The 17,214-nt window shown below is 37.3% G+C and overlaps 1 protein-coding gene across 4 annotated transcripts in view; it reads left to right on the top strand.

Annotated features, from left to right (window-relative positions):
• The window catches only part of G3BP1 (G3BP stress granule assembly factor 1), a 38,004-nt gene that overhangs the window by 6,224 nt on the left and 14,566 nt on the right, over window positions 1–17,214 (top strand). For all 4 annotated transcript variants that reach the window (XM_044230997.1, XM_044231005.1, XM_044230987.1 and 1 more), the window contains 5 exons: window positions 6,603–6,715; window positions 11,606–11,687; window positions 12,166–12,339; window positions 14,563–14,653; window positions 16,238–16,331. In XM_044230997.1, the coding sequence (XP_044086932.1) occupies window positions 6,621–6,715; window positions 11,606–11,687; window positions 12,166–12,339; window positions 14,563–14,653; window positions 16,238–16,331 (536 nt within the window). In that variant the 5' untranslated portion in view covers window positions 6,603–6,620. The remainder of the gene's footprint in view (window positions 1–6,602; window positions 6,716–11,605; window positions 11,688–12,165; window positions 12,340–14,562; window positions 14,654–16,237; window positions 16,332–17,214) is intronic.

Here is a 17,214-nt window from a genome sequence, read left to right as displayed (position 1 = left end):
TCTGGGAACATAAATGCTCACAGCTTTTTAGTCTCGGTTAAAGGAAGCACACTTGATATTCTTTGTGAACTTTAGCAAAATTATTGATGGAAATTTCTTTAAAGTTGTCATGCAATTTGGTAACTTGGGATTAAGTAGACATTTTGAAATTTAAGAGTAATTCAGCAATCAGGGTAAATCCACCAAAAAAATGCATCAGTGATTATGTTAATCTGAGAGATCATTGACATTTCCATTAAATGTTACTTTACTGTAACATTTATCGATGGTGTTATGTGCTTTTCAGATCAGGTAAGAAAAGGATGAAAATTGAACTTTTCATTCCATGTAGGTAACTAATAATTCTGTTACCTTAAACTTTTTTTTTCTGTACTGTACCATAATCATGCTTTCATTGTTTGCTCTGAGGAATCTGAATGCCAACACCAAATGGTATTGTTGGAAAAATGATAGTGTTACAAAGCCAAAAGTGAATTCTTTCCTAAAACTGGAAAACCTCAACAGAAAGTTTTCTGATACAATCCTTTATTTGTTTATTTATTAAAGGATTTTATTTATTTATTTGAGAGAGAGTGAGTGAGAGAGAGCATGAGAGGGGAGGTCAGAGAGAGAAGCAGACTCACCGTGGAGATGGGAGCCTGATGCAGAACTTGATCCCGGGACTCTGGGACCGTGACCTGAGGTGAAGGCAGTCGCCAACTGACTGAGCCACCCAGACCCCCTGTTATTTTTTTTAAATAGCATCTTTGACATCTTTTCTTTAAAATATTTTATTTATTTATTTGACAGAGAGAGATACAGTGAGAGAGGGAACACAAGCAGGACAGAGGGAGATGGAGAAGCAGGCTTACTGCTGAGTAGGGAGCCCAACGGGGAGCTTGATGCCAGGACCCTGGGATCATGGCCTGAGCTGAAGACAGACTCTTAACAGTTGAGCCACCCAGGTACCCCTGATACAATCCCTTAAAAAAAGCAAAGTAAATTGGGGCACCTGGGTGGCTCAGTGGGTTAAAGCCTCTGCCTTAACCCAGGGTCCTGGGATCGAGCCCCACATCGGGCTCTCTGCTTAGCGGGGAGGGGAGCCTGCTTCCCCCTCTCTCTCTGCCTGCCTCTCTGCCTACTTGTGATCTGTCAAATAAATAAACAAAATCTTCAAAAAAAAAAAACCCAGAAAACAAAAACCAAAGTAAATAGATAGATCTAAGACCAATTTGAAGGTGAAACTAAGAACTTTTTAGGAGAATGCTTAGCTCTTAGACATTAGCCCTGAAGTTCTGAGAAAGTAACCAGATAAAACTCCCTGCACATGAAAAAGTTAAAATTGGATCATCCATATTGTCTGCTAGGAATTAGAGGGAGATGTTGTATGGTCCTCAGATTTGTGAAGTAGCCCACTCATATTAATTAAAAATCACAGAGTGGAGTTAGTTTATGGAATTACAGTTCTAACTGATTTTAAAGATCTGTTCACGAGAGCTAAAATAGGTAAGATAACTAAGATAACTAACATGCCACTAGTAGTTATTGGATATTGGTACCTTTTGTCGCATTTTTCTTCTTACTTTAAAAATAATGCATGTTCTCCCCAGGACATTCCAGGTGTATGAATTTTATTGTGTGTGTGTGTGTGTTTTAAGATTTTATTTATTTGACAGAGATCACAAGTAGGCAGAGAGGCAGGCAGAGAGAGAGGAGGGGAAGCAGGTTCCCTGCTGAGCGGGGATGCCTCTGGGATGCTGGGCTCCATCCCAGGACCCTGGGATCATGACCTGAGTCAAAGGCAGAGACTTTAACCCACTGAGCCACCCAGGAGCCCCAATTTTATTGTTTTTACCATAGCACTCCATTATATACGTTATATAGAATGTAACTTCCCCATAACATTACAAAGGTGAGTACTTATTCCTTTCATTTATGTATGTTTTTATATTTGTTTATTTTGCATATTTACACCTTGCTTTGTTTGTTTATTTTTATTTTTAATTTTTAAATTAAAAAAAATTTTTTTACATCTTGCTATTTTTAAATTTTTTAATACAGTTCATGCATGAGTAGTTCCATAATATAAAATTAACCCTCCCCCACCCCAGATGTGGTTAGTGCTCTATTTTTAGTTTGCTAGTGTTGGGATTAAAGTGAGATGAACATTTTGACTTACTTTCTAGTAACTTTTCTCAAGGGAAATACTCCTCATGGCTTTGATGAGTAAAGATTGTTTCAGAAATCTTTTTAGTTCAACAAATTGTTAACCTACCATTAGAATAAAATAGTGTTGTTTAAAAGGAAAATAGGGGTGCCTGGGTGGCTTAGCAGGTTAAGCCTCTGCTTTTGGCTCAGGTCATGAACCCAGGATTGAGACCCAGGTTGGGCTCTCCGCCCAGCAGAGAGCCTCCTTCTTCCTTTCCCTCTGCTGCTCCCCCTGTTTGTGCATGCTCTCCTCTGTCAAACAAATAAAATCTTTGAAAAAAATCATCAAGTCAACTTAGAAATTCTCTGAAAAGTTATTGTTACATTAAGTGCTTGGGCATCTAAGGTACTCTGTACAAAAATTCTTACTCTCACAGGAATCCTGTATTTTAGTACTGCTAGCAGAATACTTAAATAGTCTTCTGGGGACAGAAAAGGGTGGAATGTGGAAAAGCTTTCCTTAATTAGAGTTAGTTAATTTTATATTAATAGCTAACATTCAGTGCTTACTATTCAATAGACAGATCTTGCTGTTACAGTTTCAGTTTTACTGATGAAAGAACTGTGGGGGCACAGAGATTAAGTTATAGCCCAGGAGCAAAGCAAGTAAATGATGTTGGAGAATTTTTCACAGTGAAAATTGGTTAAAGAAAATTTAGGGGGGTTCTTTTTATTGTATCTCAATATTTTTTCACTGTTCTGAACTAGAGCACTCAGATTTTCCTTAGACTTGGATGGTTCAGTAAAACTGGCAAACTGAAGGTCATGTTTAGTAACTTTTCCTCCTTAAGGATTTCTTTTTCTTTTTTAAATTTTATTTAGTTAAGAACGGTGTGCACATGTACCTGTAAGCAGGGGGAGGGAAAGGGCAGAGGGAGAGAATCTCAAGCAGACCCTGCACTGAGTGGGGAGCCTGATGGCAGGCATCAGTCTCATCACCCTGGGATCATGACGTGAGCCAAATTCAAGAGTTGCATGCTTAACTGACTGAGCCTCCCAGGCACTCCTGAAAGCACTTTTTATATAGAATTTTGGAGGTGTAATTTACAAATGAGGTAATTATGAAATTTAAGGATTCAGCTTGAATAGTTTTTCTATTGTATATTTATAATTCTAACCCTGAAACAGTTGACCCTTGAACAAGATGAGTTTAAATTCTGGATCCACTTGTTCATGGATTTTTTTTTTTTTTTAATAATACAGAATGGTGTTGGAAATGTATTCTCTATGATTTTCTTTTCTCTAGCTTTATTTTACAAATACAGTATATAATACATATAACATAGAAAATAGGTATAATTGGACTGTTACTGGTTAAGGTTTCTGGTCAGCAGTAGGCTGTTGGTTAAGTTTTTGGGGTGTCAAAAGTTACGGAATTTCAACTGTGGGTGGGGTGGGTGTCTGCGCCTAACTGGGAGTGTGAGTATTTGAGGTCAACTTTACATATATTTCTCTAATGTATATCTCCAAATACTCAATTACGTTAAGCCATTAAGATAATAACGGAAATGTTGGAAACTTGGTAAATGATAGGGATTTTAGTATTGTCTTCAGAATTAATAACTGTTAAGAAAAATCTACAAAGGAAGGACGCCTGGGTGGCTCAGTTGGTTAAGCAGCTGCCTTCGGCTCAGGTCATGGTCCCAGGGTCCTGGGATCGAGTCCCGCATCGGGCTCCTTGCTCAGCAGGGAGCCTGCTTCCCCCTCTGCCTCTGCCTGCCTCTCTGTCTGCCTGTGCTCGCTCGCTCTCCCTCTCTCTGATAAATAAATAAAATCTTTAAAAAAAAATGTTTAAAAAAAAAAAAAAGAATCTACAAAGGAGATGGAGATCAATTTAGCTTGTAAATTTTTAGCTTTACTTTTTTTCTTGGCTTTAGGGGGATAACCAGAAATAAAATATTTGTAATGGTATAATCAAACCAATAAGCTTTCTTTATTCCTTTAATTTGATTTATATAGGTAATCTTGAAGGAGGGGAAAAGAGAAGTTTTAGAGGTGGTCTACAGACAATAATTTTTCTTATATTTGATACATAATTTGGAGGATTTTTATTATATTGCATAGTAATATTGGGTGAGAAAGTAATATTTGATAAAATGTCTTTTAGTAATTTATCTTATAATGAGACTACTTGGTAGTGTCTAAGGATGCAGTTAGGTTGATATTACTGGTCTGTTAATGACATTTATAATATTACAATTGACTGGGAATTCAAGAGCAGATGGTGCTCAAGAGAAGTAAGTGCAACTGGAATAGGAAAATAGGGGTTTGCTTAATGTATTCTTTGATTTGTCTGTCTTGTGAAGGTTCCCTTTAAATTGCTTTTTATATTGTGGATGTATTATATATTTTGGATAATAGAGGGAAGCAAAACTTTCTTTCCAGCCTTTTTATGTATTAGAAAATATGCAAGCACAACTTAATGGAATGAAAATGATACTACCAGTTTCTGAGGAATTGGGAGAGCTATCTTCCATTTGTGAAACTAGTGGGATCTGGGAATGTGATGGAATCACATTGGATTTTTCCTTTTATTTGAGGTTGGGTCAGATGTTAGTGATTTTTAGAGTAGCCAATCCCTTTTAAGAAAGGAAAATTTATATGGGAACTGTAATACATATTTAAAAAGTGCAGTTGCTCGGGTTTATAGGAAGTAATGGGAAATACTAAAGCTTGAAAACCATAGGCTTAAATGACTGCTAGTATCTTCTCCTATCTATCCGTAGCTTTGAAGTTCTGAAAAATTAAGGATCAGTAAAAACATCTGAAATTACCTTTTTTTTTTTCCTTTGGGACCGTGAGCCACACAAGAAATATAACAATTTCTCATTCTGCCTTAGTCTAAGTACATTAGTTTAAGACCTAAGATCCAGATTCTTGTTATTGATAATTCTCTTAACCATGCTTACAGGTAAACTGCTCTCCAGTATGAGTTATGTTTTGATTGTGTTTTGTATTGATCTAGTGCCTGTAATCTGGAGAAAATACAGACTGGCCTTGAACTAATTGCTTAGATTTTGGTGAAGAATAATACAATGCACTAGATAAGGATAAACAGATCTCCACAAATTGTTCAGGATTGACCAATCAGTTGTTCTGCCTGTCCTTTGAGAAAACTGAAGTAAAATTTCTTGGCCTCTTTTATACTGAAATTGATCTGTACATGTCTCTCTGTTTACCTATGTGTTTAACTTCAGGATGATTTTATCTCCTCAAATGAAAAGTTGGATTATATCTCATGCCAGATTTTTTTTCCAGAAAGTTTTGTTTTGATAATAACTGACAGTAATTGAGGACTTACTGTGTGTGTGCCAGCTGCCTCTCTTAATACTCATGGGTCATAAGGATACTAACTTTAAATCATGATTTTGAGGTGTTGAGATTATTTTGTTGAGTAATAACATTTTGTTTACCTCACCCATTTTCAGATTATTTTCGGTGTCATCATGAAGAAAGCTCAGAATTTTTAGATTTTGTGGTTCTTGATTAAAGATACTAAAAAATTTTCTGATTTAGTTAGACTAAAAATGTGATTATATGTCCCTCCGTGTCAAAATTTATCACTCTTGAATCTAATACTGCCACAAATAAGAATGTGTTTAGATGGGACGCCTGGGTGGCTCATTTGGTTAAGCAACTGCCTTCCACTCAGGTCATGATCCCAGGATCCTGGGATCGAGTCCCACGTAGGGCTCCCGGCTCTTTGGGGAGCCTGCTTTCTCCCTCTGCCTGCTGCTCTCCCTACTTGTGCTCACTTGCTCTTTCTCTCTCTCTGACAAATAAATAAATAAAACATTAAAAAAAAAAAAAAAGAATGTGTTTGGAATCTTAGAACCAGAACACTCTTTTTTTTTTTTTTTAAAGATTTTATTTATTTATTTGACAGAGAGAGATTACAAGTAGGCAGAGAGGCAGGTAGAGAGAGAAGGAGGAGGAAGCAGGCTCCCTACTGAGCAGAGAGCCCGATGCGGGACTCGATCCCAGGACCCCGAGATCATGACCTGAGCCAAAGGCAGCGGCTTAACCCACTGAGCCACCCAGGCGCCCAGAACCAGAACACTCTTAATTGGATTTAAAAATACAGAGAAGTTAACGATAGGGTGCATGCTGGAAATATGTACCTTTTTCTTATATTCATTTTGAAGAAATTGACTGTTGGGAATAATGAATTCTTTATCGTGAATCGCCCCCTTCCCCTCACTATTCATCTCATTGCAATAAATTTGACTAAAAATCCTGTCTGTGTGGGTTTTATTTGTTCTTACAGTTTTTATTTTTTAAAACCAAGAACTGTTCTTGTGCCTTGTTGTACTTTGAGTTGGTTTTATTTAAATGATTATATTTCCTCCCCTGCCACTTTCCTCCTTGTACTTGATATTTCACATTGAACATACTTGACATTTTTTTCCCCCCAGGTTGAATTGACCAAAGCAATGGTTATGGAGAAGCCTAGTCCCCTGCTGGTCGGGCGGGAATTTGTGAGACAGTATTACACGCTGCTGAACCAGGCCCCAGACATGCTACACAGGTAAGACATTTTTTACCCTGTGAGTACTTATTACTACTAGAGTCTCTTAATGCATCATGCACCTTTTAGGGCTGTTGCGTAATAGTGCTTGGTACATAAGAGCCAGTAAATAATTTCTGTTAAAATTATTTTTTAAAAAGATTTTTAAAGATTTATTTATTTATTTAAGAGCATGAGCCTGCACAGGTGCTAGCAGGGGGAGGGGCAAAAGGTGAGGGAGAGAATCCCAGGCAGATTCCCTGCTGAGTGTGCAGCCCATGGTAGGACTGTCCTATGACCCTAATACCATGACCTGAGTTGAAATTGAGAGTCAGATGCTTAATTGAGTGAGCTCCCCAGGTATCCCTAAAATCATAATTTTAAATGGAATATACAAGTAGAAAGAAATTAGACTAAGTTACCTAAACTTACCCATTATCAGAAAAACTGAGAATATAAAGGTATATTTATGCTTCTGGTTTTTTTTTTTTTTTGTGCTGTTTTTGATGAACCTTGAATATTTAGTGAATGTGTTGAAGACTATTTCTGTAATAATACTTTTGTGTTGATGTGCTTTTAAAAAATTGGGGAAACTTCAGTGGAAATGGTATAGGCTTGTAAATTAAGTTTATGAAGTAAACATGGAAGTTTAGTAAAAACCATGTTTGCAGTTTTTTTCTCTATATGCGGATTTTTTACATACTGTCTTAGCTTTTCTACTTAATAATCTGGGGTCCTCCTTAAGGGTACTGCATGTACTAACATTAATTTTAGCATCTCATAGAGATGTAGCATACTTTAATTACCACTGATGAATTTTTCTTGGTTGCTTCCATTATTTCCTCTTACAAACAGTCTTACATTATACACATTATAAATATGTCTACTTACGTGGACTTGTTAGAATGATTTCTTGTTTCTTTTCTTTCTTTCTTTCTTTTTTTTTTTTTTAAAGATTTATTAGAGCAAGAGTGTGCATGTGCTGGCAGGACCAGAGGGAGAGGGAGAGAGAGTCCTAAGCAGACTTCTTACTGAGTGTGGAGCTGGATATAGGGCTCAATTTTATGACCCTGAGATCAAGACCTGAGCTGAAACCAGGAGTTGGACATTTACTAACTGTGCCACTGAGGCACTCCTAGAATATTTCTTAGAGTTTCTAAAATGTGTATTAGCTGGACCAGATACTCTATACTTTGACGAGCTTGTGTATTAGATACTACATGCTTATTGGGTGCAAAAGGAAATTTATAAATTTGTTTTGAATTTTGCTCTGAAAATGGAAAATACCTTATATTCTTTTAAGGCTTTATAGTTTTCCAATTTTACATGTTTCTTATAGGTCTTTACAAAAACCTTTAGTAAAGCATTGTTAGGATAGCTTTATTTTGCAGATAAAGATGGTAAGGGGTTAAAAATTTGCTGGTGTTGACATGACTTAACTGATTGAACAGGTTTTAAAGCTTTTTCCTTCCTTCTTTTTTTTTTTTTTTTAAGATTTTATTTATTTATTTGACACAGAGAGAGAGATCACAAGTAGGTAGAGAGGCAGACAGAGGTGGGAGGGGGAAGCAGGCTCTCCTGAGCAGAGAGCTCGATGCGGGGCTCGATCCCAGGACCCCGAGATCATGACCTGGACAGAAGGCAGAGGCTTAACCCTCTGAGCCACCCAGGTGCCCTATTCCTTTTTTCTTTTTATGTTTTATGTCAGAATTTGATTCTGTGCCCTCAGGTTAGATAAGTTTGGAAATTTGAAAAGGAGCAGGAGTTGAAAGATCATTAAATGAATCAATATGTTTCTTGTCAATATTGATGTATATTGATGCCAGCACCTCTTTTTTCACATTTATCTCTGAAGTACAGCTTAGATACACAGGCATATCTCATTTTATTATGTTTTGTTTTATGGTGCTTTGCAGATATTTTGCAAATATTTTTCAAATTTTTTCATTATTGTAATTGTTAATGGTAATCTGTGATCACTGACCTTTGTTGTTATAGTTATATTGGGGTTCATGCCCATCCATATAAGACCATGAACTTAATGTTCAGTAAATGTTTTGTGTCTTCTGACTCCTCCCCCGATGGCTGTATCCCATCTCTCTCCCTATTCCCTGAGACACAACAATATTGAAACTAGGCCAGTTATTTAACCTTATTATAATTGCTTTTTACTGTTAAGTGAAAAGAAGAGTCCCATATTTCTTCCTTAAAAGCTACAAGTGGGCGCCTGGGTGGCTCAGTGGGTTAAGCCGCTGCCTTCGGCTCGGGTCATGATCTCAGGGTCCTGGGATCGAGTCCCGCATCAGGCTCTCTGCTCAGCGGGGAGCCTGCTTCCTCCTCCTTCTCTCTCTGCCTGCCTCTCTGCCTACTTGTAATCTCTCTCTGTCAAATAAATAAATAAAATCTTTAAAAAAAAAAAAAAAGCTATAAGTAAGCTTAATGAGGAGGGAATGCTGAAAGCTAGGACAGGCCAAAAACTAGACCTCTTGGGTCAGTTAGTTAAGTTCTGAGTGCAAAGCAGAAGTTTCTGAAGTTAAAAGTGCTACTGGAATGAACACACAAGTAGTAAGAAAGCAGAACAGCCTTATTGTGGATATGGAGAAAGTTTGAGTAGTTTGAAGATTGAATAAGCCACAACATTCCATTAAGCCCAAGCCTAGTCCAGAGCAAGGCCCCTACTCTTCAGTTCTGTGAAGGCTGACAGGTGACACAGCTGCAGCAATAGAGTTTGAAGCTGGCAGACATTGGTTCATGAGGTTTTAAGGGAAGAAGCTGTTTCCATAAACTGAAAGTGCGAGGCGAAGCAGCAAGTGCTGATGTGGAAGCTACAGCGAGTTCTTCAGAAGATCTAGCTAAGAGAATTAATGAAGGCGGCTACACCACACAACAGATTTTCAGGGTAGATGAAACAGCCTTATATTACTGGAAGTGATTCATGGGAAGATGTCAAAATATCAAGATGAACAGGAGTGAAGAAGTTGATTCCAGCCCTCATAGATGATTTTCATGGGTTCAAAACTTTAGTGGCGGAAGTAACTGCAGATGATGTAGAAATAGCAAGAGAATGACAATGAGACGTGGAGCCTGAAGATGGGACTGAATTGCTGCAATAACTTTAAGACTTTAACAGATGAGGAACTGCTTATGGATGAGCAAAGAAAGTGATTTCTTGAATGGGATCTACTGGTGAAGACTCTGTAAAGATTGTTGAAATGACAACATGATGGGTTATTATATAGACTGAGTTGTTAAGGCAAGGTCAGGATTAACTGAAAGGATTAACTCACAGTTTTGAAAGAAGTTCTGTGAGTAAAATGCTATCAAACAACATTACACACTGTAGAGAAATTGTTAGTGAAAGGACGAGTCAGTTGATGGGGAAAACTTCATTGTTGTCTTTAAGAAATGGGCATGGCTACCCAGCCTTCTGCATGTCCCACCCTGATCAGTCAGCAGCCATCCACATTGAGGTAGGATCCTCCACTAGCAAAAAGATTGGGACTCACTGAAAGCACAGGGTGATGGTTAGCAATTTTTAGCAATAATAGTGTTTTTTAATGTATGTGCACTGTTTTTATAGAATTACTATTGCACACTTGATAGACTATAGTGTAGACATAGCTTCTGTGTGCACTGGAAAACCAAAAAAGTTTTTCAACTCTATTTATTGCAGTATTCTGTTGCTTGTGGTCTGGAACCGAACTTGAAGTGTCTGTGAGATGATGCCTGTAATGAAAAGTGGATTAGCCAGGGGCGCCTGGGGGGCTCAGTGGGTTAGGCGTTTGCCTTCGGCTCAGGTCATGATCCCAGTGTCCTGGAATCAGGTCTTGCATTGGGCTCCTTGCTTAGGAGGGGGTCTGCCTCTCCCTCTGCCCATCTCTCCCCCTGCTTGTGTGTGCCCTCTCTCTCTGACAGGAAAAAGTGGATTAGCCATCAGTGAACTGATTCACTGGCTCACTCAAGCCTTTTATAACTTTAAAATTTGTAGGGTATACTTGGGGTAACTGTGGGCCCAAATCTGTCCTCTTTTTGGGAGGGCAGGCAGAACCAGGATGTCGAATGACATGTATGGGTTCATTTGTGAAAAGTTGTATACCTGTAGTGTAGCGATCAAGAAATTCTAATAGCAGTTATCTCTGCATTGTGGCACTTTTGGTTGTATCTGTGTCAGGTTTTCCTGATCCCGTATTAAAATGAAAACAAAACAGTTGAGGATATAGATGAATTAAAGCTATGGGAACTTAAAATTTGAAGCTCTTAATGCATCAGCAGAATTGTTAAATTACTTTTAAACCTCAACTGCATGAGTTACTGGGTTTTTATTTTATTTCACGTTAAGTAGGCTCTGTGCCCATCATGGAGCCCAACGTGGGGCTTGAACTCTCAGAACCCTGAGATCAGGGTCTCAGCCGAGATCAAGAGTTGCACTTAAATGACTGAGCCACGCACCTGTCCAGTAACTGGGTTTTTCTTGGAAACCCCTCACGTGCATTCTCAGATCTATAGAAGGATTGGACTTTCAAAGCCTATGAGAGGGTATAGATGGCCTTACCTGTATCTAAATTGCCTGTTGGCTTTTAGAGTGAAAACAGAAACTTCTGTTTGATTCTAAGTAGCCTTCCTGACATGAACTAAAAGATCTTTACCAATACAATCATCCTACTATGAAATCCGGAGCTTACGTCTTATAAAATAAGTGTTCTGCCTCATTGACCAAATCTGTTTCTGTTCAGCAAATATTGAGTGACATGAAGGAAGGGGGTAGATCTATGATTCTATACAGAGATGAAAAAGAAAACACATCTTGCTTTCAGGAGTCTGCCATTGAGGCAAGTGGGTACCAAACAGAAAATAAGTATCTAGTCTTAGGCTACTTGAAACTGACAAGAAAATTGTCTCTCTGTTTTTCAGGTTTTATGGAAAGAACTCTTCTTATGTCCATGGGGGATTGGATTCAAATGGAAAGCCAGCAGATGCTGTCTATGGACAGAAAGTAAGCATCCCAGGCTTTCTGCAGCTTGTTAACGGAACTAGAAAATAACCCATACAATTGAGGCAGATATGTATTTGGTAGATTTACTGATACTTAAAGATCAAATTTCCAAATTTCTTTTTTAGAAATTTTGGTATTCGTAATGATTTGGTAAATACAACCATTGGAAAGCTTAGAGTGTCATATTTGTTCATTTTGAATCCTGTAGTCTGAAGGTTTTTTGTTTAGGAGATACTTTGTTTTAGCATGAGGATCATTCATTTAAACATTTTTTAGATATGTCAATTCAGGACAGTTTTAAAAAGTTCAAGGTGGTCAGTGGGAATAAACTGTTCTAAGGCAAATTTAGAGTATGGGCTGTGTAGTTTGTAATTTAAGTATGCAAATTAACTCTACTTGTGTTGTATCAGGAAGTTCTTTGTTGTTGGAAATTGTGTAAATGTTACATAAGTCATTAACTCCTGCTTTGATTCCTTAGGAGATCCATAGGAAAGTGATGTCACAAAACTTTACCAATTGCCACACTAAGATTCGCCATGTTGATGCGCATGCCACTCTGAATGATGGTGTAGTGGTCCAGGTGATGGGCTTGCTCTCTAATAACAACCAGGCTTTGAGGAGATTCATGCAGACATTTGTCCTTGCTCCTGAGGTATGAGAAAAGAAACAATGAAAGTTTGTGCATATCTTTTAAGAAACTATTCATTTTGAATTTCAAACTTAGAGAAAAGTTATAATAATAGTACAGTAATTCATACTCCTTACCTAGAACCACTGCCAGCACTTGCCTATATGTTTGTAATTCTTTTTCTGTTGACCTGTCATTTTAACTCAAAGTCATTTGAAAATAGGTTGGAGACATCAAGCCTAGTCATCCTTAGATAATTCAGTGAGCATTTCCTAAGTGTAAGGTATACTCTTTCATAACCATAGTACAGTTACCAATTTAGGAAGTACTGATGTTAATACACTTAGGATTCTGTAGCCCATATTTAAATTTTGGTGTTTGTTCCAGTAATATCCAATGTATTTTTTTTTCCTGGTCCAAGATTCAATCTGAAATCACACATAATATGGATGTCATGTCTCTTCAGTCTCCTTTAACATGCAGTAATTCTTTTTTTATTTTTTATGGCATTGACATTTTTAAAGAGCGCAAAGTACTTTGTAGACTACCTCAGTTTGAATTGTCTATTTTTTTTATGATTAAATTTAGGTTATACACACATTAGTCTTTTAGTGCCTCACATTAGGAAGGCACTGGATGTCATTTAGTCCTGTCTATTAGTGATGTTAACAATTAATGACTAAGTTAAGGTGATGGTCACCATGTTTTGCCACTGTGAAGGTAGCATTTTTATTTTTCTTACTAGTAAATTGTGGTTGCTGTCTTTGAGACTATCTTGTTCTTCATCAGACTTTGCTAGTTTTAGCATCATTGTTGCTGGAGTCAGCTGCTACTCTGATGGTAATAAATGGTGATTATCAATTTCTATCATTTGGTATTAATTAGTTGGCATTTTACAGTACTCTGCCTTCTATCTGCTGTTATTTGTGGAGTCTTTGTTTATTTCATGGATTTAAACCACTAATTAATGTCTGTGAACCATTAGTTAATGTCTAAAATACCCCAGATCTATTAAGTCTGAGCTCCTTCAAGCTGGCTTCTGTTAACTTGTTTTGGCAAAGGGACCACTTCATAACTTTTGTGAAACAAGATGTTTCAGTCTCATCTTGGACTCTCCTTGCTCCAGCCCCAGTGCTTGTTTGGCATTTGCTATTTCTTCAAGGAGTCCTGGTTCTTTTTAGTTAACCATGCTTGTCACGAAAGGGCCACACATTTATGTTGAATAATTACATTTGTACTGTCTTCCTGACTGGTGCAGACTGAATGGAGTCAGGGCACCTATCTGCATAAGCATGCGGAAATGGCTCAGTAGCGATTAGATGTTTTCTCTAACATTATCCTTAAGATAATTTTCTGTCTGGAATGATGAATATAAAGCCCCAATCTTTTTACTGTTAGAATATACCTATTATCTTTTTGAAAAATTACAGGTTTTTAGTCATGAATTTTAGAGGATGGCTTAGATTATCTGTAGAATGAAACTTGATGGACTTCTAACTATGCAAAGAATCATGTGGAATATGATTACCAATTATTTCCAGTTAAAGTTCCTTTTCCTGTTAAAGAGGAAGAATCTAACATTATCTTAATATGATGCATTGTTACATGAACTGTCTCAAAGCAAATACTAATACTCAAAGCTGTAAGATGGTATTTTTTTTTTTTTGAACAAATGAGACAGTGTTAGACACTGAAGAACTAGTTAATGACATAGTTGGATTTATATTCTGATGTGTCTTACCTAGTGTGGGCACACCTTTCAGCTGTACCATCATTGAGTGCTTATATCAATATTGTTGGATACAGATTAAAGGAATTTTAAATACCTGCTGCGGTTGGTAGTATGTATTTATTGTTCAAAAAATGATTTGAGGTGTGCGGCATCTTATATACTTAGAGTTTTACCAATGTTTGGATATTCGTCTGGTGGTATTTTAAGGAAGCAATATATTTGACTATGGTTTTTAATGGCTATAATGTAGAGCAGGGTTTTTCATGGTGTTATTAACATTTTGGGCAAATAATTTCCTTGTGGCTGGCTGTTCTGTGCATTGTGGGATGTTTAGCAGCACCCTTGCTCTCTTCTCAAGCTTCAGTTGCACTCCCCATGTGAAAACTGAAATCTCTCCAAACACTGTCAGATGTCTTCTCGGTGCATATTTTCCGTAGCTGAGAATCACTGGTGTAGGGTGGTTTGGCTTTTTGAAAGTCTGCTGAATAAATGAAAAGTTTTTGTTGGCATTGCAGGGCTCTGTTGCAAATAAATTCTACGTTCACAATGATATCTTCAGATACCAAGATGAGGTCTTTGGTGGCTTTGTAACTGAGCCTCAGGAGGGTAAGTTACTTGTCTAAATTTTTTTTTTTTTTTTTTTTTATGTCATGTGGTTGACTTGAAGAGAGTGTGGGTTTCTTGAATGTTTTTATTACAGTCTATATTCTTCATTAATAACTTCTAATTGTCAAGATGGAGGAAGGGTCTGAGTTTTTAAACCTACGTGGAACTAATAGGTTAGCTTTTTTCGTGGAAGACCTAAAACTCCTTAGTAATAGGTAATTACTCACTGCAACAGTGTTAAGCATTTTTGCCACAGTTTCCACAGGACACCATGAAGTCCAGATGATACCTTCATCAGAGTGGGGTTCATTATAGGAGTGGAACCTTAAGTTTAAGGATTCAAAATCTTTATAATGGGCAGTAAACATACCTGCCCTGTGCTCTGGAGGGAGACACTATTTTTCTGAGGCTGTTTGCTGTATAAATGTTCTTAAAAGATAGTTTGTAACAAAGGGTAGCGTAGTTGTAATATGTGCAGATACATGAGAAACCCATGAGGAATTGTCTCTAAACACTAGTTACAGTCAGTACATTAGTGTTTTCTATGTGGCTGAAATGAGTCTAAGTGCTTTATATTTACTGTGTAATACAACAGGCTTATAAGTAAGTACTTTAAGTACTGTTCTCATTTAATGGATTAGGGCACTGAGATGCAGAGAAGTAATTTGCATGATACTGTATAGCTAGTTAGGTGATAGAGCCAGCATTGGATTATGGACAGTATGACCTCACACTCCCATGTTCGTAACCCCACTGTAATAGCCTTAATTCTGTCCTTAGAGCCTTTGCCACGATACCACCAAATTGCTGCATTTGCTTTATTTATTTATTTCAGTACTTCTTTTTATTTTAGTTTCGTATGTGAGATAAGTGATTCCATACTTCCATGTAATACTGTTGCTCATTACCCATACACCTCTTAATCCCCAACACGCATTTAACCCATCCTTCCACCCACCTCATTGCTTTTTTGATAATGATGAGCATTGTGAAAGTGAATATAAAACTGAACTATGAACAACGTGGAGCACTCCACACACAACCCCCCCAAATTGAAAGTCCCAGTGTACCTTTTCATTCTACAAAAACTGAACTGCTAATAGCCCATTGTTGACTGGAAACTTTACTGATAACATAAATAGTCAATAAACACATTTTTTGTATATGTATTATATACTGTATTCTTAAGGTAAAGAAAAGGAAATACTGTTAAAACCTTTATAAGGCGGAGTGCCTGGGTGCCTCAGTCATTAAGCATCTGCCTTTTTCTCAGGTCATGATACTAGGTTCCTGGATCTAGCCCTGAGTCGGGCTCCCTGCTCAGCAGGGAGTCTGCTTCTCTCTTTTCCACTCCCCCTGCTTGTGTATACTCTCTAGCTGTTTCTGTCTCTCTCTGTAAAATAAATAAAATTAAAAAAAAAAAACCTTTATAAGAAAGAGAAAGTACATTTATAGTACTGTAGTGTATATATTTGTCAAGAATATATAAGTGGACCTGCACAACTCCAACCCTTTTGTGCAAGGGTCATCTGTATTTGAGAATTAAATAAGCACTAATTACTTGAAATTTGTTTTCTTACATAGAATCTGAGGAAGAGGTAGAGGAACCTGAAGAAAGACAGCAGACACCTGAGGTGGTACCCGATGATTCTGGAACTTTCTATGATCAGACTGTCAGGTAAGAAAAACTTTGTTCAGCTGTCAGGAGCTGCATGAGAATTTGATTGTCTTGTCTTCCCCTTTGTTAGAGGGAAGTCATATTCTCTCAGAATTATGTCAGAATAGAACAGTAATTTCTTAGAAAAAAGGTTTTGCTTTTGATTATCTGAACTGAGAAAAGTGCTATGACTTGCTTGGCAGTAAGTGAAAAATAGGTTTTGGGATTTCTTATCAAGTAATACATGAAGGCATTGCATTAGGTGCTTTGGGGGGCATAAATTTGTTCAAGGACTTAAAGATCAGGCATACATTGGTAAAAATTCAGACATGAATTAAATAGCAGTTAGTTTCATTAATTAACTCAGACACTAAATGTGTGACTGTTCTAAGCTGTGTTTTTTCCTCTGCATCCAGAACAGAAATTTGTTTGATAGGAATAGAAATGAGTATCTACTAGATGCTATGTGATATGAAACTGTTGGTGTTAGTATTTTGTGATTAAAGGATATTTTTATGTATTTCTCAAGGTGTGGTGATGGACTATAACCACATTACTCACCTGGGTTGCTGGTTGAAAATAATCTGTTGTCCCACCAAAAACATGCCAAATGCCCCCCCCCCCCAGTTTCCAGGGGGAAAACTGCAACATTAACATTCCTTTTGATTTAAGAGCTAGTATTCTGAATTGTAACTGGTTTCTTTATAATGAGAGGCTTTTTTGATGGTAAAAATTGCATAATATAAAATTTACCTTCTTAACCATTTTTTTAAGTGCACTGTGTAGTAATGTTTATATGCACATAATTGTGCAACAGATCTCTAGAACTTTTCATCTCACAAAACTACAACTATACACATTGGAAAACTCTTTTCCACTTCCTACAGCCTGTTAATCTTTTGTT

The sequence above is a fragment of the Neovison vison genome, chromosome 1 (assembly GCF_020171115.1).
Source record: "Neovison vison isolate M4711 chromosome 1, ASM_NN_V1, whole genome shotgun sequence".
NCBI lineage: Eukaryota > Metazoa > Chordata > Mammalia > Carnivora > Mustelidae > Neogale > Neogale vison.
This window is presented reverse-complemented; position numbering and strand designations above follow the sequence as displayed.